We start from the raw sequence: 26,663 nt of genomic DNA, 5'->3' as shown, positions 1-26,663 counted from the left end.
CAGAGCAGCCCCTAGACAGCAGAGGCCTTCGGCAGCTCCAGGGCTCTGGCTGCTCTCTGCTCTGCCTGGGAGGGATGTGCTCACAAGTCACTAGGGAAATGCCCCAGCCCAAAGGACTGTTAGTCTGTGACGGCCAAACCAGGACTATGCGGCAGCCAGCCAGGAGCCCGATAGTCACTCCCTAATCCTTCCACGAAGCAGGCTCCAGTGTCCTGCTAGCGAGCACAGCGGGGGAGGTTCCTAGGAGGCAACAGACCAGCTGGCTTAGCCGGGGGAGCATGGCACCTATCCTCTCTGCACAGCGCACCTTGGGCCACACTGCAGCCCCCCTGCCAGCTCTGGAGCTGTCCTCTCAGAACCAGTTCAGAGGCATCCCTGCAGACAGTCTCATGGGCGGGGGGGTGTTCCTGCCCAGCTGCTGGGCCCTCACATCTGCGTGGTGCGTGTGTGGGTAACAGCCTCCCCCACCCACCCCTTCTCCTCTTACCTCTCTCCCCAGGCAGCCGCTCCCGCCGCTGGTCCATCCGATCCAGACTCTCCAGCAAACTGTCCACCTGGGCTTTGATCTGGCTCAGCTCTCCCTTGATGGAATGCAGCTCTTCGGCACGCACTGCACAAGGGAGGAGGAGAGGCCATTAGGCTCCATGGAGACGTACCTAGCTTGGAAGCAATGGGGAGGGTGATCCCGGCGGGGTTGGCAGCCTGGCTGGGTGGCCCACCTCAGAGCCATTCTGCACACTCTGGCTCTTGGTGGTTAAGCATCAGTTAAGTGCTGGGTGCTGCTGTCTGAACCTCCAAGCTGCGGGCAGGTCTCTGTCTCCCTTTGCACCTGCTGTGTATTTCCTCTTCTAAATGCACAGCAATTGGGCCAAGCTTTTCCCCCCTGGAGGCACCTGGAAGGGGCCTGGATTTTGGAACATCAGGCCCCTTTAAGGGCCCCTCCACAAGGCTCCCTAAATCCCTTGACATGTTGGAAGGTCCCAGTTTCGGGGGCACCTATGTTTGAAAACGCTGTGCCTGTCAAACTCACACGTGGGGGCACGCGCCAGGCAGCTGCACGGGCACAGGCCAGTTAGCAGTTTTTGGGAGTCCCCTTGGAGACAGCAGCCTGTAAAATCTATTTAAAGGCCGAGTTCTTTCATTGCTCGGGCTGGGAGCTCTCGGCAGCAGGCTCCTTCCTATGGAGAACACGCTTCCTGCAAGCAGTGCGGAGTAGCCCCCGCCCTGAGTAGCCACCTGAGCCACGCTCTGCCCAAGCCACGCTGTCCTTGTGCCTCACCCTCCCCGGGACACTCTCCACGACCTACAGCAGTGACCCGCTCAGTGCCCCTAGCATCCCCTCCAGTCACCGCCCGCCCCCCCGCGATCCGTGTCGCTTACGCTTAGTCCGACCCAGTGCTGCGTTGCCGCTGCCTCTTGGCCCCGGGTGGGGGATCAGGCTGCTCTTGCCACCTGCCCCCACGTGGGCTCGTCTGGTCTTGACTGGAATGCGATTGATAAGGGGCGGGATCTTCTGGTACTCGTACACCCTGCAAGGGGGAGACAGAGCCGTGTGAGGAGCGGGGCGGGGGCCCTAGCAGGATCCCCTGCACCAAGTGTCACCAGCACTGCACTGTCCTCGGGGGAAGAAGGGGTCTCCAGGATGAGCAGGGAGGATGGAGAGGGGGACCGAGCCCCACTCATGCGAGCAGGAGTTGGGGACAGGGAGCTGGGGGGCTGCTATCCCTGGAAATCATAAGGCCTGAATGCCCAAGAACTGGATGCAGCATGCTACAGAGGGGAGCAGGGGCCAGTGGTCTGGCACAAGCCCTCCAGCCTCAGGGCAGCGCATGCTCTCAGGTGCAGTTGGGACACCCTGCTCAATTCCTCCCTCCCCATGGCATTCAGTGAGTGGGTGGCCTAGAGGCACATGGCTCCAAACATGCTGAGCCCCGAATGAAGGAAGCAGGGCTGGAGCTGCACATGAATGCATGGGGCAGCCCCAGCCCCAGCATGCCTCCTGCACAGCACCCACTGGGATCCAGACGGCGTAGGGCCTGCTGGGACATGAAGCCCTGCTCTATTACTGATAGTGCTCCTGCCTCACGGGGGTCCTGGCAAGCTGCCCTTGTGGCTCTGCGATGGGTGAAATGTGGTGCCCCCAGGCTAGTCTCCAAAACGCCTGGCACCACATATCTCACCAGGGGATTTCAGCTCCTTTGAACGGGCAACCCCTTCCTCTTTAACCTCCTTGAGTGTTACCAGGAGTCATGCAGCTGAGACGGACAGGTGCCTCAAACCATCTCCTCCCAGCCCCCAGTGCACTTCGCTGCCTACTGACTGTCAGTGCAGAGGGATGGGGCCCCATCGCCGATGCAGCAAAACCTGTTTGATACTGACGGAAGAAACAATCTGGTTTCGTGGATGTTAATCGCCAGGGACTCTCTCTCTGCTAATCAGCTGCTATTAAATAAAGGCATAATGATGAGATCTGAGCCAGATCCTCAGCCGGTGCAAATCAGCACAGCGCAGATTGACTTCAAAGGAGCTGCCTCACCCGACACCAGCTGTTCCAGAACAGAGCCTGGCTGCAAAGGCTCCTGGGGTAGTGGGTACCAGCAGCAGAGTTTCTACTCCACGTTTGCACGGCTGAACCCCAGGGCCCTCCTGCAGCTCACAGGCACTGGCTGACAGTCCGTGTCTAGGGTATCTCTATCCTAACAAGTGAAGGTCTCATTGCAGCAGACAGGCAAACTCAGGCTAGTTCGATCTAGCTAGCAGGGGTAGCAATAATAGCGACCATGTGGCAGCCTGGGCATCAGTGTGGGCTAGCAACCCCAGGGCGCAGCCAGGCTCCCCCGGAGGTTTGTGCTCAGGTTATTAGCCTGTGCTGCCATGTCTACACTATCCACGCTAGCTAGCTTAAAGCTGGCATGGGTATGCCTAGCCCATGCTACAACCAGCTCTTCCTCTGCAGTGGGGACATACCCTTAGGTAAATGAAACTTGGCCCCCTCTGTTCTGGGGCACTCAGAGCTGGGATACAGGGCAGGAAAGGAATTCGAACAGTGCTTCATCAGTCCTCCTCCTCTAAACACCAAAGGGGGAAGAGCTGGCAGGTGCCCAGGGACCAGACATCGCTCACCTGTACGGGAAATCGTCCCTGTAGAGCTCATAGTCCAGGTCACAGTTACTGCTGCAGAAGGAGAGAGAAGGTAGCAAAGGAGGTGAGAGTGAGTCACTCACAGCGATGAGCATGATGGTAGCCATGCCTCCCCTGTGCCCCCGTCCCAGCAATGCCACTCAGCCACAGAGCCTGGGAACTCCCAGGAGGATGCAGCCATGCTTACTTTGTGAGATTTCTCTGCTTGCAGTGTGGGGATCACCAGGAGGTGTAGGGGGCATATCTGCATCACAGGGAGGGATCAGCAGTGAGCGGCATCTGCAAGGTCACTGTGACATTTGTAATTGTGGGTGCCTCTGGATTAGCTCGGAGGAAGAGTACAGAGCGGCTGGCTGGGTTATAAGGCCCTTTGTTGTGTGTGTGGGGGGGGTTGTTTTATTTAAAATTTTCTGGGAATCTATTAATTTTTATAATATAAATTACAAAGAATGGGGGATAATTGGTGCAAAAAATGAATGTTGCCATTTTCTGGATAAATGTCAGGGTAAGGATCACTGTCTTCTGCTGCTTTTGGTTTTGTAAGCTGTCAGAAAAACCCTTATGTTTGGAAACAGCTACAGTTTTTCATTTTCAACCCACTTCAGCATGAAAAGCAGTTGCCTAACTTTTATTTGTTTTGAATGTTGACAACTCTTGTAAGAGGGCATAAACGGGCCCTTTTTGGGCCTGCCTCTGCTCCAAAAACCACTCCCAGACCCTCAGGTTCAGCAATCACCGGTGCAGTTTATTTACAAGGTGCAATCCCACCACCATCTCACTATATACAGCATAGAGGTTTCAGGCTGAAGGACTTCCCAGCCTCTGCCACCAGGAGAAAGGCGCTCCCACTCTCCAGCTTCCCTTCTTCGGACTGGCTTTTATGTAGCCCCAGGCTAATCAGGCTGGCACCTGTTTCCTCTTTGCCAATCAGGCACAGGTTACTCTAGGCAGCTCCAATTTACCTCCCTTAATGGGAGCTGGAGTGACAGAGGGCTGGCTCAGCAGTTCGTGCCCAGCACCCTGTCACACACCTCCCCCTGTTACCTAACCGCCAGGTTCATCCTTCCCCGTCCCCTCTTCCCTCTACTGGATTGGGCACTACAGGGGAGTTCTCCTTCCACCTTCGGGTGACCCCCAGGTCCTCCTTGTGGGATTCATTTACCCCCCACCCACAGAAATTACACTGTGTGGAGGGTGGATACCCCCATAGGTCTGCTGCAACACACACGCCTGGGTGTGTTCCCTGTCCTTTTCCCTCATTCCCTTCCGGCAGGAGTTCGGGGTTGGTCCCTACTTCCCCCTGGACACCCAGGGCCTCAGGTTTCTCAAATCCACCGAGCAGGGCCTGGGCCTCTTCTCCTGGGGGTCTCCCTTGTAGGGAGCGCCGGTGGGCCTTTCTCCTCTGCTCAGGGCCTTGGGCGGGATGTCTACCCCATCTTCCTTCCTGACAGGCTTTTCACTGCAATTTCCTAAGGGGATTGGTCTCCCTCTCTACTGGGGCTTCGTGATTTAGGTGGTTCTACCTCCGTCATCGGGAGGCCTCCCCTTTTCCCCATGGTGGCTTCCTCCCACTGCCTCCTTTCCCTCCTGGGAAGGGGTCCCAGTCCATGGCCAACACCACCGGAAAAGGCAGCCCCTCTGCTACCCCAACCCATTTCCACTGGAACCTGCCCTGGACCTTGAGGGGCCCCTCGGCTATAGGCCACTGTCTCTTATCCCCAAGGACACATTCGAGGTTCATCTTGGCTCCAGGAATCATCCACTGTGGCTTTACCAGCCACCTCTGGATAAGAAACCAGGCTCAGGCTGTATCTATTAGGGCCCTCTGTGGTTTCCTCCCCACCAACACCAGAACGGTAGACAGTCTCTGCCCCTTCCCTCCAGCATTAGTCCAGCCACAAAACTCGGCGAATCCACACTCCATGTACGAGCAGTCCCCCTTTTTATGTCCCGGTTGTCCGCACTGCCATCGAATGATCAGTCGGGCCCCAGGTGGAGCTCCCCGGGTGTCTTCCCTTTTCCTCTCTGGGCCCTTTCTGGGTGGGGGTTCTTGGGCTTTCTCCCAGACTCCAAGTCTTCGTATGGTCATCCCTTTTTCCTGGGGAAATTGGCCTCCGCATACTCCTTGGTCAGTTTCACGGCCCCTGCCACTATACTCGGTTGATGCCGCCTAACCCACACTCATATGTTGTCAGAGAGGTCCTGTAGGAGCTGTTCTAGGACCAATGCGTCCATAATCCCCTCACTGTCTGGGTGCTGGATCTCAGCCAGTGGGTGGCCCAGTCCATCAAGCTTTGGGCAAACACCTGGGGCTGTAACCTCTCCCCCAACTCTCTTGCTGACCATAACTTCTGGCGGTATTTCTCAGAGGACAGTCTCACCCAATCCAGGACAGCCACCTTTACTGCCTCGTACCTCCTGGCCTGCTCCTCACTCAGGAGCATTTAGGCCGCTTGGGCTTTGCCTGCTAGATAGGGTGCGAGCCACAGGGCCCAGGTTGCTCTATCCCATCCAGTCCCCATGGCTAGCTGCTTGAAAGTGGGGAGGAATGCAACTGGGTCACCTGCCGGGCCCATATCACATCGTCCTGTGCCCGGATGCCATCCCCCACCATGGGACTCGCCATCCTCTGCAGGAGCTGCTGTACGCTGGCCTGCTCCTGCAGGCTTTTCTGCAGCTTGGCCTGCCAGGTAAGCAAACCCTGCCTCTTCACCTGGGAGGACTGCTGCAAGCTTTGCATAGCCTTCTGCGTGTCCTCCTGCTGCCTTACCAGCCACTGCAGCATCTCTTTCATCTCTGGGCCACCAAACTTGGCACTGGCTCAGGATCCCGGACAGGCCCCCATGTGTAACAGAGCATAACAGGGCTCCCCTTGGTCCTGCCTCTGCTCTGCTCTCTCCAAAAACCACTCACAGACCCTCAAGTTCAGCAACCACCACTGCAGTTTATTTACAGGGTGCAATCTCACCACCGCGTCACCATATACAGCATGGGGGTTTCAGTCTCTACAGGCATGGGGGTTTCAGCCTCTACAGGCAGGACAGAAGAGTTGCCACACTCCTTCCAGTCTCTGGCTTCCCCTCTTGTGTCTGCCGCCCCTTATCGTCCCCTGAGGCTTTTATGAAGCCCCAGGCTAATCAGGCTGGCACCTGTTTCCCCTTTGCCCATCAGACGCAGGTTTCTCTAGCCAGCTCCAATTTATCTCCCTGAATAGGAGCTGGTGTGACAGAAGGCTGGCTCAGCAGTTCATGCCCAGCACCCTGTCACAACTCTCCATGCTGTCTGTAAAGCTAGTACTTGTATGTGGCAGACGCGAAACTGATGACACGACAATTACCAGCACTCGAGTGCTTCCGGTATTTCTGACCCAGCTTCCCACGCAGGAAGGGGAGACGATGGCTAGGTCACCTGGGACACCCAAGTCTCCTTCCGGAGCAGGGAGCTGGATCTAGCGTGTTCCAGCACTTCCAAAATTAGGGGGGAAATCAGTAAAAATGGAATTATGGCTTTTGTAAAACCCAAGAATGTTTCAGTAAAAATTGAAAAGGAAAGGCCTTATGGGGGAGACCGGCACCGAGGGTCACTCTGGATTCTCAGGGCATTTCGATGCTCCCTCCAGGAAGTTTACTACTGAGCATGTCTGTGTCTCAGCAGGGAGTTTAGACAGAGATGAGCCCCCTTTCGAGCAGTCTAAGCAGGACCTGTTATCTGGGAATCTGCAGTTATAGGTTTCTGATGTTAAATTTCATGGTTTCTGGTTTTGTGCTCACACTATCTGGTCTTTCAGCTCCAAATTAAGAAGCAATCTGTTAGGGAGAGCATCTCCAAGGCAAGAAGCCAGCATGCCTGTAATAAATCATGCACAGTGAACCAGAAGTTTGGGGTCTGTGTGAAGGATGTAATAAAATATTCTGTAAAAGCTCATTCTGCTGCTTCAGCTCTTGCAGAGTCAGTAGCTGCTAGATTAATACTAATGTGAAGCTTTACTTTGAAGTGTCACCACTCTGTGAGGGTGCCAGGGGTGGGGGAAGAATGCAAAAGTCCATGACAAGTTTCCCTGGGGTCCAGTGTTTCTATTACATCAGCAGAAACATCTGAGACGAAGGAAGGGCTTGTGATTAAGACATATGGCTGGGAATCAGGAGATTTGAATTCAGTTCTCCTATAGCTCCGCTGTATGATTTTAGAGGAGTCAGTTCCCATCTCATTGCCTCAGTTTCCCCCTCTGTATAACAAGGATAATGATCCTTACCTCACCCAGAAAAATGGTTTTGAGTTTTAGTTCATTCCTGTTTGGAAAGTGCTCTGGAGACCCTTGGCTGGAAGGGGCTGGTGAAGGGCAAAGGATGAGAGGTGACACCATGGTTTAAAAGTTTGGGGGACCAGAAGTGAGAATGCAGGAGGCTTCCGGCTGGGCGCAGATGTTACCTGTCAGCTCTGTGTTCTTGGGGCACCAGGGTGCAGTACCCAGCCTGTCTGGCTCACGAAAGACCATCCCTTCCCCCAGCCTTTGCTTGAACCAAAGCGGATCAGAAGAAAGACTTACAAAAAGCAATGAAAAGGCAGTGGGAGACACACCTAAACCCCTCCAGACAAGGGTGACAGGATTAAGGAAACTCCCCTAGCCTCATCTGCATCAAAGATGGGACAGGGAGGCATCTCCATTAGCATACAGAATGGACAACAGAGATTCCAAGGCAAGAACCGCATGGATCTCTGGGACCAGAAAAGCAGGGAAGCACTGCATGATGGGGGATCTCTGCTCCAGCTGTTAATGAACCTACGCCTGCACATACCCAGCTCAGTAGTTATCAGCCCAAGTAATAAATCCTTTACTGGTATGCAAAATACTGAAGCTGCCTAATTGCATTGTGAGCTCCCTGGAAGGAACACCGCCCATAGCCAGGGATGATCAGTTCCTATTGTCCCGCCTGAACAAAACAACTCTGATATACTCCCTTGAGCCATCAGTTTACCCATAAACAAATCTAGTGTTCTCCCTTGAACATTGTTCTTTCCCTACAAAAACCCCTACCTACGTGCAAGTGTTCTGAGGCCAGGATCCAAAATCTGAATCAGTTCTATTGGGACTTCATCGTCTCCTGACTGATTGTGCTGGGGGCTCTGCCTGTCCCAGCACTCAGGACCCTCAGCTAACACCACCACCTGGGACCCCTGATCGATTCCAGCTTCACGGAGTGGTGAGAACCCAGCTCTCTCTCGGTACAGCCGCCTGACCCTGACTTGTGTGATCAGTTTTAGTTTTCTAAACCTGACCTTTATAATCAAATTTAAGTTAGATTTAATATTATAATTGTTTTGTTTGTTTGGCTCCCCTATGGTTATTACCTGGCAATAAATAATTTTCATGGTTAAGCTGGTTGCTTCTCTCCCCCCACAACCCCATGGGTGTTTTTTGGCTTCCTCATTTGCTCTGCAGCAACGCTCCTCATATCTAAGCTAAAGATCCCTGCAGCACCCAAAAATCCTGTGGGGTTTGCTCATTAAGTGGGTTACTACCAGAACAATTGTAACATGAAAGTGGGGATAGGGACGTGCTGAACCTGGGGCATATAAGGGTGGCAGCTTGGAAATGCTGCTTGACCCAGACTACTGTGTCCAGGGACATATAAGGGGTCAGCTTGGGAGTGCTGATTACCCCGGTCCTCTCAGATGTGCTCTGTTAATGTGTGTGTTCGACTGATTCTGGGGCTGGAAGAACCCAGCCCTGGAACCTAGGTCCTGCAGGACAGCTCCATTGGGAGGGGACTTGCAGAAGTAGAGCTCTGTGTGAGAACACAAGTGACACAAGCAGTACATTGATAGAATTACAGAACACCCCCCCACCCCAGAAAAGTAACCCTAATAAATAAGCGAACCCCAAAGTAACGGGCAAATCTGGTGACATAGGGGACACATCCTCGAGAGTTGGGAGAGAACATGTTCCACTCCTGCACCAACCACCACCCAACAGCTGGCTGCAACCAGGCAAAGCATTCACAGGAGTGAATATTTTTGTTGACTCATTATTCAGTTCAACAAACCACAGAACCAAATCTGAGCTGATCTTTTCAGAATGCATTTCCCCCATTAGCAAGAGGAAGTTACTCACCTTGAGCAGTAATGAGGGTTCTTCGAAATGTGTCCCCATTATGGGTGCTCCACTGTCAGAGTGCGTGTGCCCCACGCTGCTGATTGGAGAATTTCAATAGCAGCCTGTCCCGCACGTGCGTTGCCTCACTCACCACAAGGCTTGCCAGCGTGCGCGGGCATTTCCCTCCGCAGTTCCTTCTCTACTGCAGAGTCAACCGGAGGGAACTCTAAAGTAGAGGGGAGGAGGGTGGGTCGTGGAGCATCCATAGGGTCACACATCTCCAAGAACCATCGTTAGGATACAAGGGGAGTATCTTCTTCTTCGAGTAGTGTCCCTATGGGTGCTCCAATGTAGGTGACTCCTGAGCAGTATCCACCACGGGAGGCTGGGACTTCGGAGTCAAGTATGATATAGAGAACAGTCCTGTGGCACCGAATTGGGCATTTGTAGCCAAATCCCTCATAGTGCTATGCAAATGTATGCGCAGATATCCAGCTAGCTGCTCTGCAGATCTCTGATATGGGGACCTTGGAGAAGGTGACTGAAGAGGAGACTGACCTCATGAAATATGTGCATATTGAAGATGGGGGTGTTACCCCACACAGCTGGTAGCAGAGTTTAATACAGACAGAGACTCACTTAGAGAGCGGCTGAGCTGAGATCAATACACCTTTCGATTTATCCGCAATGGAGAGAAAGACTTTCAGAGATTTTCTAAAGGTTTTTGTTCTGTCCAAATAAAAGGCCAAGGCTCTTTTCACGTCAAGCATATGGAGGATGGCTTCCCTGTTGTCCTCAGAAGGTTTGGGATAAAATGTTGGAAGCTGCAGAAGTCACTTTAGGGGTGAACTTTGAATGGGGTCTGAGTGTAACTTTGCCAGGGAAGAACACAGTACAAGGGGATGCGCCATCCAAGCTCGTATTTCCCCTATCCTGGCCGAAATGATGGCAATGAGGAACACCTTCTGAGTCAGTGAACAACAGGCCATGGTCTCAAATGGCCGTCGAGTCAGTCATTTTCACATTAGGTTGAGGTTCTGTTGGGGAGCGAGGGCTTGGGTTGTGGGAAGAGGTTTGCTTTGCCTTTAAGAAACATCTTAGTAGTTGGATGGGAGAGGACTGAGTAGTCTTCTGCCTAGTGGAAGGTTGCAACTGATACTAAATGAACCTTCAGCGAGCTAACAGAGAGACCTGATTTCTTTAAGGTTAATAGGTGGTCTAGGACCACCGGTAGGGTGGCTGAGTTTGGGGTGACCCCCTTGGGCTGGCACCTCTTCCATTTCTGAAGGTACGTATGATAAGCAGTGCCCTTTCTACTGTGTAATAGCACCTCCTGTTCCTCCTCAGAGCAAGATGTTTCTATGTGCTGGAACCATGAAGGAGCCAGGCTTTGAGTTGCAGGATCTGCAGATTGGGGTGGAGGCTGTGACCCTCGTTCTGCGACAGGTGGTAGAGTCATCGGCAGACATAATGCCAGCTGTGACAGGTAAGGGTACCGTGTCTGCCTGGGCCAGGTGGGGACGATCAGAATGATGTTTGCTTTTTCCCTTTTTATCTTCAACAGGACTTTCAGTAATACAGGGAATAGGGGAAAGGCATAAAGAAGGCCTTTGTCCCAAGGAAGGAGAGCATTTACCATGGAGTGTCGTCCAATCCCCCCCAGAGCAGTACTGTTGACATTTCTTGTTTTGGTGAGCAGCAAACAAGTTTATTACCAGCATCCCCTATTGTTGGAATATGTCATGTAGAATCACTGACTATCTCCCATTCACAGTCACACGGGAATCTGCGGTTGAGATTGTTGGCCCTCGTGTTGTGTATTCCCGGTAGGCAGGTGTGACGAAGTGGGGATTTCCCCTGGTTATGTTGTATGTGAGCCTATGTGAGTCTCACTGTTTTGCATGAATGCTGTGTGCGCCTCAGTTTCCCTGTGTATTGCACCAATGTCTAGGTGGTAGGATTAAGGGGGTGTGAGTTTTGTGGGGGCTACTCCAGCTGCCTGCATGGATGCTATGGCTGCCCCTTCGTAACCTGAGACCCAGGAGGGGGATGTGACCAGGTGACTCTTGGCCCTGGAAGCGAGACACAGGCCGGAGGAGAAGCAACGGGCAGGGCAGGGGGCAGCAGGTGGAAACGGGTCAGTCTCAGATGGGGCGCAGGGCGAGGGCCGGAGCCCTGGCTCTGGGCTCCCCTCCTCCCAAGATGCACTTGGCTGAAAATCAGTGATTTCTGTGATAGCAAACTCTGTTCTATGTTGTGTTCCTGTCGACTTCTGTTTTACCAGCTGGCTGAGAGTCCCATCTGACTGCGAAGTTGGGGTGCAGGGCCCTCTGGCTTCCCCAGGAGCCCCGCCCAGGCGGACTCGCTGCGGGAAGCACCTGGTGTGGAAGGGGATGCTGAATGCTCCGAGGTCAGACCTAGGAAGGTGGAAGCTGTGGAAGCTTCTTGCCCTGGCGACAGTCTGCTCAGAGAGAGGAGGCTCCCCCAGAGTCCTGCCTGGCTCCGTAGGGAGCAGTTCCAGAGCAGCGCCCTGGTGACTCTGTGACAGTAGGTCACTGACATTAGGGTGTTATGCGAGATGCACTGGTTCCACAGCTTCAGTGCTTCTACACACAGGAAATGAGACCTGGCGCCTCCCTACCAGTTTATGTAATACATTAGGCCAGGCTGTCTGTCATGACCTTCGTGTGCGTTTCCCTGATCAGCAGGAGGAAGTGAGCGCACACATTTCTGATTGCTCTGAGCTTGAGCAGGTTGATATGGAGGCCTGTCTCCGCTACAGACCATTTGCCCTGTATTGTGCGACCATTGAGATGCACTCCCCATCCTATGAAGGATGTGTGGGTGGTCAGGAGAAGGGATCTGGAAGACTGAGAAAACAGGATTCCCGTACACACATTTATCAGGTCCTTCCACCAGTCTAAGGATTGCTTGACCCTGGTGGGCAGTGATAGAAGCTTGCCTATGTTGTCTTTGTTCAGCTTGTAAACTGAACCAAACCAAGCTTGAAGGCATCTCATGTGTAGTCTGGCATGAGCACTAACTGATGTGCCCACGGCCATGTGGCCCAGAAGCTGAAGGCAGTGCCTGGCCGAGATTTGGGGGCTGGACTGCACTGTCTCTATCAACGAGGAGAGACTGAGAAATCTGTGATGTGGGAGGAGCGCCCACGCCTGAGTGGAGTCAAGGTCAGCTCCTATGAATTCTAGCCTCTGTACTAGTGTAAAGGTTGATTTTTGTTCGTTGATTTGTAGGCCAAGATTCAGAAACAGGTCCCATGTGGTCTGAGTTACTCATTGGGCCTCTGTGCAGGACTGTGCCCTGAGAAGGCAATCATCCAGATAGGGATAAATCATTACTTCCTGAGAGCATAAATGGGCCGCTACTAGCAAGAGGACCTTGGAGAACACCTTGGGGGCCAATGAGAGGCCAAAAGGGAGTACTCTGTACTGGTAGTGGTCTTAGCCCAGCGTGAATCTGAGGTAACACCTGTGACGTGGTATGACAGAAATGTATGCATCTTGAAGGTCAAGGGCCAAGAGCCAATCTCCTTCCTCAAACGCTGAATGATCCTGAATTTGATGTATCTGTTGAGTGATCTGAGGTCCAGTATGGGTCTCCAGCCTCCCTTTTATTTTGGTATCAGGAAGCAGCAAGAGTAGAAGCCTTTGGCTCTGAGGTGCATGGGCACAGGTTCTATAGCTCCTACTCTGAGGAGATGGTTTACCTCTTAATGTAGCAAACTCTTGTGAGAAGGGTCCTTGAAGCAGGATGGGGAAAGGAGAAGTGGATGGCATATCTATTCTGAATGATCTCCAGCACCCACTTGTCAGAAGTTACCCGTTCCCAGATGCTGCAGAATGGGGTAAGGCGGTCCCCAAAAGGAGGAGTGGGGTTTCCCAGCGTAAGGTGGTGAGAAGAGTGTTCTACAAGCGCCTCAACCAACCCATCAAAACTGCCTGTTGGAGGTTGCAGGGTGAGAGGAAGACAGCTCTGGCCCCGATTGCTTTCACTTGGGGAACCTTGATTTCTTTCTCTGTGGCTCACAAGATCCCTGTGACAAGCACTGAGGCGCGTACTGTAATGACCGGGACTTAAAACAGCGGCTGAGGGCTGTATTTTCTCTTGTAGGCAGGCGTGTATCCCTAGGGAACAAAGGGTCGCCCAAGAATCCTTCAGCGTGTGAAAGGACACATCTGTCTTTTCAGTGAACAGCTTCAATCCCTCAAAGGGAAGGTCCTCCACCGTGGTTTGGACCTTTTTAGGGAAGCAGACAACTGCAGCCAGGAGGCTCTTCTCATAATCATGGCCGTGGAACTTGAACATGCCGCCATGCGTGCCGCATCTAATGCGGACTGGAGAGACTTTTTCGCCACCAGCTGGCCCTTGTTAATTATGGCCATAAATTGGTCTTTGTGGGAGTCCAGGAGCTGATCAATAAAAGAACCTAGTTTCACATAATTCTGGTAGTCGTATTTGGCCAACAAGACCTGGTAATTAGCCACCAGGCATTGAAGAGTGGCTGATGAATACGTCTCTCTGCCAAACAGATCCAAGCATTTCCCGTCTTGGCCATAAGGGGTGGATTTAAACTGGTACTGGCAGCTCCTAGAATTAACTGCATCCACAATGATGGAACTGGGAGGCAGGTGGGAGAATAGAAATTCCGTGCCCTTTGCCAGCACATAATACTTTTTGTCTGCTTGCTTGCATGTCAATGGGATGGACACAGGGGTCTGCCACATAACTCTGGAAGGATCCAGGAGCGTCTCTTAACTGGGAGGGCCACTCTGGCAGAAGTGGAAGAATGCAGAATGTCCACCAGTTTGTGGTGAGGCTCAGTCACTTGGTGTAGCTGTATTTGCACGGCTTCTGCCACCGCCCTGAGGTAAGTCCTGGAATGATTTAAAATCATCCACCATGGATGGCGGAGGGGGCATCACTGCCTCATCAGGTGAGGACCATGAGAGACGAGTTTGAAGGGTGTCTTCCCTTTCTGCCTCAGCTGCAACTTCCTCCCCTAGGTGCTCAGGAGGTTCCGAACCCTTTGAGTTGGTTCTTGCCCGCTGGTATACCACACTAGGGGCATGGGAGGCTTGTTGCCTCGGGGCCTGCCAGGGGTCCCAGTACGGCCCTTGAGGGTAAGGGGCTAGTGGCTGGTACCATGCCTGCCCAAACCATGGAGGCTAAGCGTCGGGCGGGCGGTACACTTGGTGTCCCTGATCAAATTGGGACCCCTAAAGCAAGTAGGACGAGCAGTGGGAACCCAAGTGCTCTTGCTCACTATCTGACTCTGATGTGGAGAAAGGTGGTGCATAGCATGGAGCTGTCATTGAGTCCAGTGCTCTGGGAGAACTCGGCACCGGAGCCCTGGTACTGAGGAGGAGCCCTGGTACTGTGCCAGACACTGAGAGATCCGTGGCGCAACAGAAATCCGCCAGCGTGGATGGCATCGGTACCGGTGGCTGTCAGTGCCAAGAGGTTTGTACCGACGGAATTGGAGACACGGACCTAATCGTACGGTCCATCAGTGCCACGTTCACCAGGATTGGTGCCAGTGTCAATGACCACATCGACATAGCCTTCCCCAGGGTGGATCTTCCACGCTTTCACGCCCCGGCGGTACCAGTACTTCTTTGTCCGTGCCCATCGGGCCTTTGTGCAGCCCAACTTGCTCCGTTGGCTCGGTACGCACAGGCCCTGGCTACCAGCTCTACACAGCTTCGGTGCTGTCCGTAGCGATGCTACTGATGGAGCTCGAGGTCATCTGCTGCTCGATTGCGGCTTGCTATGGGGACTCTCAGACCTTTTCTTAGCAGTCTTGAGTGAGTGGCTCATCTCATTGGGATCGCCTGCCTTCAACGTAGAAGGTTGAAGTGACAGCTCTCGCCAGGACTCCAGTGGTTGAAGGGCTGACTCCACGAGCCGGAATCTGAGATTTTGTCTATACTGGAACTTCGTCGGCAAAACTTTTGTCATTCAGGGGTGTTAACCCCCCCCCAACACACACACACACACACACGACAAAAAAGTTTTACCGACGTAAAGCGCGGGTATGAACAGCGCTTTGTCAGCAGGAGCGCTCTCCTGCCGACAAAGCCGCTGGCGCTGGTGGGGGGTGGAAGTTTTTTGTCATTAGGAGAGCTCTCTCCTGCCGACAAACAGCAGCTACACTGCGCAGCTTTTAGCAGCACGGCTGTCGCTAAAAGCGAGGTAGTGTAGACAAAGCCCAAGCCTGAACTCTCAGCCCTTCCTGGACATGGGTTTTAGCTGCTGGCACCAACCACACTTGTGTGGATTGTGCTCTTCCCCCAGGCAGTGAACACACTGTGAGGCCTGGTTTACACTACGTTTGTTGGATTTAGCAGCATTACATCGAATTAACCTTGCACCCATCCACACAACAAAGCCATTTTTTTCGACATAAAGGGCTCTTAAAACTGATTTCTGTACTCCTCCCCAACAAGGGGATTAGCGTTGAAATCGACATCGCCGTTTCAAATTAGGGTTTGTGTGGACGCAATTCGAAGGTACTGGCCTCTGGGAGCTATCCCACAGTGCACCATTGTGACCGCTCTGGACAGCACTCTGAACTCGGATGCACTGGCCAGGTGTACAGGAAAAGCCCCGGGAACTTCTGAATCTCATTTCCTGTTTGGCCAGGCGAGCTCATCAGCACAGGTGACCATGCAGTCCCAGAATCGACAAAGAGCTCCAGCATGGACCGAACGGGAGGTACTGGATCTGATCGCTGTATGGGGAGTGGAATCCATGCTATCAGAACTACGTTCCAAAAGATGAAATGCCAAAACATTTCAAAAAATCTCCGAGGCCGTGAGGGACAGAGGCTACAGCAGGGACGCAACACAGTGCCGCGTAAAAGTTAAGGAGCTCAGACAAGTGTACCAGAAAACCAAAGAATCAAACAGATGCTCCGAGACAGAGCCCCAGACATGCCGCTTCTACGCTGAGCTGCATGCAATTCTAGGGGGGGCCGCCACCACTACCCCACCCCTGTCCGTGGACTCTGATGATAGGGTACTCTCCGCCATGCCTGACGGTTTTGCGGATGGGGAAGATGATGAGGAGGAGGACGAGCTTGAGGAGAGCACACAGCACACCATTCTCCCCAACAGCCAGCATCTTTTTATCACCCTGACTGAAATACCCTACCAACCCAAAGAAGCTGGAGAAGGGACCTCTGGGGACCGTACCTTTTTAAATATAATACACGTTATAAAAGTGTTTTTTAATGATTAAGTAGCTCTGAGGACTTGGGATGCATTCGTGGCCAGTACAGCTACTGGAAAAGTCTGTTAATGTGTCTGGGGATGGAGCAGAAATCCTCCAGGGACATCTCCATGAAGCTCTCCTGGAGGTACTCTAAAAGCCTTTGCAGGTTTCTGGGGAGAGCAGCCTTATTCCATCCTCGATGGTAGGACACTTTACCATGCCATGCTAGTAGCAAGTAATCTGGTATCATTTAATGACAAGCCTGGTAGCATATGGTCCCGGTGTTTGCTCGCATTCAAGCAACATCCGTTCTTTATCTCTCTGTGTTATCCTCAGGAGAGTGATACCGTTCATGGTAACCTGGTTGAAATAGGGGAATTTAATTAAGGGGACATTCAGAGGTGGCCGTTCCTACTGGGCTGTTTGCCTGTGGCTGAAAAGAAATCCTCCTCACAGTTAGCCACATGGTGGGGGCGGGGGGAGGCGCATTGGCGCTAAGCTGTTCGCATTTGGCTAGCAGGGATCTTCCCTGATACCAGCCAGGAGGTGGGGGGGAGGGGAAAAGCGATCATCCCAGAGAATTGGATTGGGGGGAGGAGTTAGTTTGGTTTCTGCTGCTGCACGTTAACAGGAAAACCACAGCACTAAATGGCCAACGCAATGTGCTTTGCTTGGTATGGGAGAGGAGGGCGCTGCTGTTATGAAGGCTGCTGAAGCCGAAAGACTATGGCTTACCGTGGCCGCCTGCAAGCCGAATTCTGTTGCCTGGCACTGCGTGTGTGATCCCTAACACTAAAGCCGCAGGCACTCAATATAAGATGCAAAATGTGACCTTGTACCAAAATCACGTGCTATGTAATGTGAATAGTGTTGATCACCGTGAAAGAGTATAGCCATTATTCTGTAAAATGTATCTTTTAAAATACTTCACTCTCTTTTTTTCTCCAGCAGCTGCAAATGTTTCAAGCCTCCCTCCTCCGTCCCAAAGGCTATCTCAGATAAGGCGGCAAAAAAAACGCACGCGTAATGACATGTTCTCTGAGCTCATGCAGTCGTCCGGCACTGACAGAGCTCAGCAGAATGCGTGGAGGGACACAATAGCAGAGTACAGGAAAGTGGCCGATGAACGTGAAGAGAGGTGGGGGCAGGAAGATCAGAGGAGGCAGGAGGCAATGCTGGGGCTACTGCAGGATCAAACGGACATGCTCCGGCATCTGGTGGAGGTTCATGAACGGCAGCAGGATCACAGACTGCCACTGCAGCCCCTGTTTAACCGCCCTCCCTCCTCCCCAAGTTCATAGCCTCCTCACCCAGATGCCCAAAAACGCCGGGGGGGAGGCTCCGGGCACCCAGCCACTCCACCCCAGTGGACAGCCCAAACAACAGAAGGCTGGCATTCAACAAGTTTTGAAGTGGCCTTTTCCTTCCCTCCTACCCTCCTCCCACACCCCACCCGGGCTACCTTGTGAGTTATCTCCCGATTTTTATAATCAATTAATAAAGAATACATGGTTTTTAAACGATAGTGACTTTATTGCCCTTGCAAGCAAGCTGTGATCAAAGAGGGGAGGGCGGGTGGCTTACAGGGAATTTAGAGGCAACCAAGGGGGTGGGTTTTCATCAAGGAGAAACAAACAGAAGTGTCACACGGCACCCTGGCCAGTCATGAAACTGGTTTTCAAAGCTTCTCTGATGCGCAGCGCTTCCTGCTGTGCTCTTCTAACCGCCCTGGTGTCTGGCTGCGCGTATTCAGCAGCCAGGCAATTTGCATCAACCTCCCACCCCGCCATAAACGTCTCCCCCTTACTCTCACAGAGATTGTGGAGCACACAGCAAGCAGCAATAACAATGGGAATATTGCTTTCGCTGAGGTCTGAGCGAGTCAGTAAACTGCGCCAGCGACCCTATTAACCGTCCAGATGCACGCTCTACCACCATTCTGCACTTGCTCAGCCTATAGTTGAACAGCTCCTGACTACTGTCCAGGGTGCCTGTGTATGGCTTCATGAGCCATGGCATTAAGGGGTAGGCTGGGTCCCCAAAGATAACTATAGGCATTTCAACATCCCCAACAGTTATTTTCTGGTCTGGGAAGTAAATCCCTTCCTGCAGCTGTTTAAACAGACCAGAGTTCCTGAAGACGCGAGCGTCATGAACCTTTCCCAGCCATTCCATGTCGATGTTGGTGAAACATCCCTTGTGATCCAGCAGCGCTTGCAGCACCATTGAAAAGTACACCTTGCGGTTTATGTACTGGCTGCCCTGGTGGTCCGGTCCCAAGATAGGGATATGCGTTCCGTCTATAGCCCCCCGACAGTTAGGGAATCCCATTGCAGCAAAGCCATCTAGTATGACCTGCACATTTCCCAGAGTCACTACCTTTGATAGCAGCAGCTCAATGATTGCGTTGGCTACTTACATCACAGCAATCCCCACAGTAGATTTGCCCACTCCAAATTGATTACCGACTGACCGGTAGCTGTCTGGCATTGCAAGCTTGCACAGGGCTATTGCCACTCGCTTCTCAACTGTGAGGGCTGCTCTCATCTTGGTATTCTTGCGCTTCAGGGCAGGGGAAAGCAAGTCACAAAGTTCCATAAAAGTACCCTTACGCATGTGAAAGTTTCGGAGCCACTGGGAATCATCCCAAACCTGCAACACTATGCGGTCCCACCAGTCTGTGCTTGTTTCCTGGGCCCAAAATCGGCGTTCCACAGCATGAGCCTGCCCCAGTAACACCATGATCTCCAAATTGCTGGGGACCGCGGTTTTAAAGAAATCTGTGTTCATGTCCTCATCACCGCGCTGCCGTCGCCTCCTCACCTGGTTTCTCAGGTGCTGGTTCTGCATAAACTGCATGATAATGCGCTAGGTGTTTACAATGGTCATAACTGCTGCGGTGAGCTGAACGGGCTCCATGCTTGCCGTGCTATGGTGTCTGCTCAGGCAATCCAGGGGAAAAGGGCATGAAACGATTGTCTGCCGTTGCTCTGACGGAGGGAGGAGCGACTGACAACATGGCTTACAAGGCTGGCTTACAGGGAATTAAAATCAACAAAGGGGGTGGCTTTGAATCCAGGAGAAACAGAATGGATAGAACTCAAAACCCTGGGTTTAGCAGGCCGCTGATTTCACGGAGGGAGGGTGGAGAAAATGAATACAAAACAAATCTGGTCTATTTCTTGTTTTGATCCACTTCATCTATCGTTATACGTCTTGCTGACAGCAGACTGCTGGCCATCGTCATCTCCTGGGTGCTCGGCAGAAGACGGTGCAGTATGACTGCTGGCCATCGTCATCTCCTGGCTGCTCATTAAAAGACGGTGCAGTAGGACTGAATCGCCATGAGACGAAACTTAAAAGGGAAATGACCTGGCTGAGTCACTCCCATGTTTGCCCAGGTGCCCCTACCTCACCTAGGTGGGTTAAAAGAGCACCCTGGAGTATGTCGACGATGGCTACCAGTCATACTTCACTGTCTGCTGCCAAAAGGCAATGAGCGGCTGCCGTGTAGCAATGCAGTACCGCGTCTGCCAGCACCCAGGAGACATACGGTGACGGTGAGCTGAGCGGGCTCCATGCTTGCCATGGTATGGCGTCTGCACGGGTAACCCAGGAAAAAAGGCGCGAAACGATTGTCTACCATTGCTTTCACGGAGGGAGGGTGGAAAGGGGGGCCTGACGATATGTACCAGAACCACCCACGACAATGTTTTTGCCCCATCAGGCATTGGGATTTCTACGCAGAATTCAAATGGGCGGAGACTGCGGGAACTGTGGGATAGCTACCCACAGTGCACCGCTCCGGAAGTCGACAGTTGCCTCTGTACGGTTGCCTCGGTGGACGCACTCCGCCAACTAAATGCACTTACAGCATTTGTGTGGCGGGACACACAATCGACTGTATAAAAACGCTTTCTACAAAACCGAATTCTAGAAATTTGACCTAATTTCGTAATGTAGACATGGCCTGAGTGTCCCTCGGTCACTGGGATGGATTCTTTGCAGCTAAAGAACGTTTTGAAGCCTGGAGAGACAGGCATACCTTTTTTGTCCTACGGGTCCCCACACACAGTGGGCTGTCTTGGGCAGGAGAATGTGCTTCTAGATTGAAAGGCCACCCATTCCTCCGCTGCCCCTGCTGTGTATCTCTGCCACCCTGGGGAGCCGTGAGTAATGCTGCGTATCTGTCACGGAAATCACGGATTCCATGACTTTCCGTGACTTCTGCAGCAGCACAGGGGCTGCCCAAGAGCTGGACAGCCCCTCGGCCAGCAGTAGCTTAGGTGTGTGGGAGGGGGCTTAGGGCTGAGGAGGCGCTTACCTTGTGCGGGGCTCCTAGGCGGAGGGGTCAGGGGGCTCCGCGTGCTGCCCGCGCCCACAGGCTCCACCCCCGCAGCTCCCATTGGTTGTGGTTCCCGGCCAACAGGAGCTCTGGAGCCAACGCTTATGGCGGGAGTAGCGTGCAGAGCCCCCCTGGGTTGCCCCTCCCCCTACGAGCTGCAGGGCCATGCCAGTCAGAGCCAGGCAGAGAGCCTGCCAACCCTGCCAACTCCCCCCCGCCCAGCACCAGCAGAGATCCTGGGCCGCGCGCCACCACCCGGACTCCCTCCCCCAGCACCAGTGGGGATCCCAGGCCAGACACTGCTGCTTGACCCCCCTCCTCCAGCACCATCAGGGGTCCCAGGCCACGCGCTGCTGCCCAACCCCCCTCCTCCAGCACAAGTGGGGGTCCCAGGCCGCCGCCCGCCACCCCCTCAGCACCCACGGCGAGCACAAAGTTTTAGTCAGAGGTATATAGTAAAAGTCAAGGACAGATCACGGGCTGTGAATTTTTTGTTTACTACCCGTGACCTGTCCATAACTTTACTAAAAATACGCGGGACTAAAACATAGCCTTAGCCGTGAGTTACCGCCATCAGAACACACATGCTGCATTGAAGGACACAAGGACCCGAGTGCTACTCCACCCTTCTGCCAGAATTAGCCTTGTGGGCCCCTGGAACTCAGGAGAGCGGGTTCAACTCCTGTCTGTGCCACAGAATCCCTGTGTGACCTTGGGCGAGTCACTTAATGGCACTGTCGCTAGTTCTGAATCTGTAAAATGGGGGTCGTTAGCCTCCTGTTGTCTATTTAGATTATTTCCTTTCTATCACAGCATCACACCATATAAACACAGTGCAAGAGCCAAAGAGCTGACAAACTAGACAAGACAGAAAGGAGGGGGAAAACAAAGGCACAGAGAGAGGAAGTAACCCACCAGGTCGGGGTAGACTGGGATTGAGCCCCTCCTCTTTCTCCCTATCTACTAGGCCAGAGGTGGGCAAACTATGGCCCGTGCGCCACATCCGGCCCACAGGCCCGTCCTGCCCACTCCCTGAGGCTTGCCCCCGGCCCCTCACCCGCTGTCCCCCCTCCCCTGCAGCCTCAGCCGGCTGCACCGCCAGCGCTCTGGCCCACTGCTCCTGCCGGGCAGTGCAGCTGGCTCCGGACGGGCAGCAGGGCTGCAAGCTCCTAATGCTCTGAGCAGCATGGTAAGGGGGAGGGGAGCGGGGAAGTTGGATAAGGGGTAGGGGGTCCCAGGGGCAGTCAGGGGACAGGGAGTGGTTGGATGGGGGCAGAGGTTGGGGGGGGGGGGGGGGTGCGGTCAGGGTATGGGGATCAAGGGGGGTTGGATAGGCGTGGGAGTCCCGGAGGGACTGTCGGGGGGCAGGGATGTGGATAGGGGTCGGGGCAGTCAGGGGACAGGGAGCAGGGGGAGGTTGGATGGGGCGGAGGTTCTGTGCGGGGGGGATCGGGGGGGTTGGATAGGCATGGGAGTCCTGGGGGGCCTGTCTGGGGGCAGGGGGGCGGTTAGGGGTCAGGGCAGTCAGGGGACGGGTTCGATAGGGGGTGGGGTCCCAGGGGAAGTTGGGGCGAGGGTCCCAGGAGGGGGCGGTGAGCAGGGGGGGTTGGATGGGTCGGGGGTTCTGAGGGGGGCAGTCAGGGGGTGCAAAGTGGGAGGGGGGGATAGGGGGCAGGGGCCAGGCTGTTTGGGGAGGCACAGCCTTCCCTACCCGGCCCTCCATACAGTTTTGCAACACCGATGTCGCCCTCAGGCCAAAATGTTTGCGCACCCCTGTACTAGGCCACGAGAGGCGGGAAGGTTAGTCCTGCCTCTGCCACGGACGCAACTGGTGATCTTGGAAAAGTCACTGTGCCTCAGTTTCCCCACCTTTAAAACAGGCATTGACCGCAGCCAGGAGGCACCGGTGAGCTAAGAGAATTTTTCCATCTCTAATTTCTTTGAGTCTATTAGAAGTCACAGGGCCTGCAAGCCGGTTTTAGGAGCTGTAAACAAGGAACTATTTTTATGGCTGAAATCCCAACTGGATATCCAGGATCCCTGATCCTTCATGTGCCGTGTCACCCATTGACGGCTTCCAGTGACAGACTGTCACAGAGTCCCCGGGGCGATGCTCTGGAACTACTCCATACGAAGCCAGTCAGGATTCTGGGGGAGCCTCCTCTCTGTGAGCAGACTGTTGCAAGGGCAGAAGCTTCCACCTTCCTGGGTCTGACCTTGGAGCCTTCAGCATCCCCTGCCCCACTATGCGCTTCCCGCAGTGAGTCCACCTGGGCTGGGCTCCTGGGGGAGCCAGAGGGCCCTGCACCCCAACTCCACAGTCAGCAGTGACTCTCAGCCAGAATGCAGAACAGACGGGTTTATTAGTTGACAGGAACACAGCATAGAACAGAGCTTGTTAGAACAGAAATCAGTGACTTTCAGCCAAGTCCATCTTGGAGAATCCTGGGCCAGACACCCTGGACTCTCCCTCTTCCAGTGCCCCACAGCAGACTGTCCACTCCCAGCGACCCGACCTCTGACACCCCTCCCATCCCCCCCCGTTGCTCCTCCTCCTGGTCTTAGTCTCGCTTCCCAGACAAAGAGTCACCTGGTCGTCACCTGGTTGCATCCCCCTCCTGGGTCTCAGGTTACGAAGGGCACTGGTCATAGCATACATGCAGGCAGCTGAAGCAGCCTCACCTGCCCCAGAGATCTCAGCCGAAGTCACACATCCTTATTCCCACCACTGATGTATTGGTGCAGCACAGAGGGAAACTGAGGCACACACAGTATTCATGCAAAACAGTAAAACTCGCATAGGCTCACATACAACATAACAAGGGAAAATCCTCACTTGGTCACACAGGCGCTGGCCCCGTAGGGCAGGAGAGGCCGCCTCTGCACTACAGTGCTGCTGAAGCGCTCGCACCCAACCACAGTGCATTAGGGGAAGCTTGAGAAGCCACGACACAGTGTTCCAAGGTCAGAGCAGGATAGTGCCAGGGGCTTCTCTCTCCTTCTCCTAGACATTATGCCTCCAACTGCCTCCAACGGCTATTTCAGGGTGCGGGAAGGACTCTGATCCACATGCTACAGGCAGCCAATGAGAGATGGAATTCCCCAGCCAGCAAGGAATCTTGGAACATGTGAGCGCACACACAGCAAAACAAGACACCTTCCATTTCATTTCCAGTACACCCCCGAACGTAGCTGGGGAATTCAAGCAATGGCGACAAAACACAGCCAGGAATCCGAGGAGGCTTCCTCTTTAGTTTCTGCAAACCATGTGCCTCAGGCCTATGGGTCAAGGGCATTCTGTGCCTGGTCTCCATTAGACTTAGCTGTTCTCTCCTCGTACCTATGGGCCAGGATGTTCGGTCTCTGGGCCCGATTAGATTGAGCTGTTCTCGCCTCAGGCCCTGTGGCCCCTTCTTGAGAATTTAATTCCAAATCACATTTCAAAGCACTTCCAGCAGGGGGAGGGGAAACACCCTCTCAGGCCCCGCCCCCGCAATCTGTGTACGTCGGGAGGGAAACATTTGAACCAGGATGGGGTCAGAGCCAGACTACGCTGCACCCAGCGGAAGAGTGGTTCCAGATCCAAACTCCCCACAGACCAAGCCCAAGTGCCCAAGGTGAACAACCCCAAATTCTGGGATGTTCAGCTCAGGATCTTGAATTCTAGCATTCAGGGGGTGGCTCTGTAGCTCATTCATTCTTCACATACCTTTGTAAGAGACAGATACCCTCCCCACACTGACCCATCCCCTCTCCCCACCTCTGCTCTGCTGCTTGACTCTCCAGTGGCTCTCCTGGCCACAGGCAGTGCAAAGGCATCCTCTCCCCAGCATCCAAAAATATCTCTTGAAACAAGCACCTTGGGCTGCTGATGAAAATCAAGGCGAAGGAGTTGGGGCGAGCCCTATGAGCTGCACAGCCATATTTCAGCAGGAAAATTTGACATTTGACCCCCCCAAGCATCCCCCTGTAGTGGCATCCAGTTGGGAAAGGAGAGTCCATCACAGCCATAGAGAGAGTTGTGAGATTCCACTACAAAGCGACAGGTTTCAGAGCGGTAGCTGTATTAGTCTGTATCAGCAAAAACAACAAGAAGTCCTTGTGGCACTTTAGAGACTAACAGATTTATTTGGGCATAAGCTTCTGTGGGCTAAAACCCACTTCATCAGATACATGGAGTTGAAAATACAGTAGGGTGGTATAAATACACAGCACATGAAAAGATGAGAGTTGCCTTACCAAGTGGGGGTCAGTACTAACGAGCCAATTCAGTTAAGGTGGAAGTGCGCTATTCTCAACAGTTGACAAGAAGGGGTGAATACCAAGGGAGGAAAAAATCACTTTTGTAGTGCTAATGAGGCCAATGTAAACAAGGTGGCCCATTTCAAACAGTTAACAAGAAGGTGAGAGTATCAGCAGGGGGAAATTAGTTTTTGTAGTGACCCATTCATTCCGTCTTTATTCAGTCCTAATTTGATGGTGTCCAGTTTGCAAATTAATTCCAGTTCTGCAGTTTCTCGTTGAAGTCCGTTTTTGAAGTTTTTTGGTTGAAGAATGGCCGCTTTTAAGTCTGTTACTGAGTGTCCAGGGTGACTGAAGTGTTCTCCTACCGGTTTTTGAATGTTATAATACTTGATGTCTGATTTGTGTCCATTTATTCTTTTGCGTAGAGACTGTTCAGTTTGGCCAACGTACATGGCAGACTGGCCATAGAGGAGTGTGCTCTGAAGTGGCATCCAACCCCTGGGACCCTTTCTTCACTACCTTGCTGAGCTGCAGCCCCATCAGACAAAATGGGGAGGGAGGTCCAGGTTGTGCATAGGGTTCATGGCATGAAAAGAGGTAGGAGTTTGGGGCCAGATCTTCGCCTGATACCATGAACAGATGCAATGAGATGGGTGAGCACCGAGAGAGGGAGAACAGACAAAATGTTACAAGTGAGATGCAGGGATCACGGCACCTGGCACCGAGCTGTAGGGTGGGATGTGAAGACGAGAACATTCTACTGACGCTGCCAAGGTGGCAGAATGGTCTGGTCCAGGGATGGGCACCCTGAAGGTAGCAGAGAGCCACAAACTCCACTCACACCTTTGGTGGGCTACCGCGGTCGAGGAGGAAGCAAGCTGTGCTGTCCCAGGGCAATGCGCCAGAGCAGCAAGTCCCACAGCCGCATCACATACACCGGCCAGCCTGTGTTCAGCTCCCTGATTTCGGGAAGGGGAACGAATCCATGCCCCTGACCTGTCCCTGTTCGGTAGCCCCTGGGCACTGTCCACCCGGGCCATCCCGGAGGGAGCCTGCTGGGACCTGGGAGCTGCCTCACTCTCTTGCTCCAGCAGGTGCAGGCTCAGGGCAGTAGGAAAAGTCACTTCTTGCCTCCTTTCACTGTCTTCCGCTTGGTGCTGGCAGAGCCTCTCACCCCTTCCCTCCCTCCAGGCAGATATGGTAGTGCTGCCTCCTCTCTTAGCTGGTGGGCCAAACAACATGTCTAGGGGCCAGCTGCAGCCCTTTGGCCACCCGTTGCCCATTCCTGGTCTCATGGTTAAATGACAGAACTAGGCAGCCAGGGGGCTGGATTCTGCTCTTTCCTTTGTCCCAGACTTGCTGTGTGACCTGGGCAGGCTCGTCCTGGCCACACTCTGTGCCTCAGTTTTCCCACTTGTAAAATGAGGAATAATGATATTCCTCCTTGTCAAACGCTTTGAGACCTTGGGTGACAACAGCAATGTAAGCGCCAGGTGTTACTACCTTGGCATTTGGCCTGGACCCCGAGACTTCCAGGAAAAGTGTCAAGGGGACCTTTGATCACCACAAGTGGGGACGACCTTGCCCAGAAGACAGTGTCTCCAA

General features: G+C 53.5%; 1 protein-coding gene across 2 annotated transcripts in view; it reads right to left on the bottom strand.

The window, feature by feature from the left end:
- LOC114020952 (heterogeneous nuclear ribonucleoprotein C) overlaps positions 1–26,663 on the bottom strand; it is a 50,673-nt gene that overhangs the window by 5,172 nt on the left and 18,838 nt on the right. For both annotated transcript variants that reach the window (XM_037877514.2, XM_043525963.1), the window contains exons 3-5: positions 3,124–3,174; positions 1,381–1,529; positions 488–610 (exon numbers count right to left, since the gene is read on the bottom strand). In XM_037877514.2, coding sequence (XP_037733442.1) covers positions 488–610; positions 1,381–1,529; positions 3,124–3,174 — 323 coding nt within the window. The remainder of the gene's footprint in view (positions 1–487; positions 611–1,380; positions 1,530–3,123; positions 3,175–26,663) is intronic.

Source organism: Chelonia mydas, chromosome 12, assembly GCF_015237465.2.
Source record: "Chelonia mydas isolate rCheMyd1 chromosome 12, rCheMyd1.pri.v2, whole genome shotgun sequence".
Taxonomy (NCBI): domain Eukaryota; kingdom Metazoa; phylum Chordata; order Testudines; family Cheloniidae; genus Chelonia; species Chelonia mydas.
Note: the sequence above shows the minus strand (reverse complement) of the source record. Positions and strands in the feature narration are given on the sequence as shown.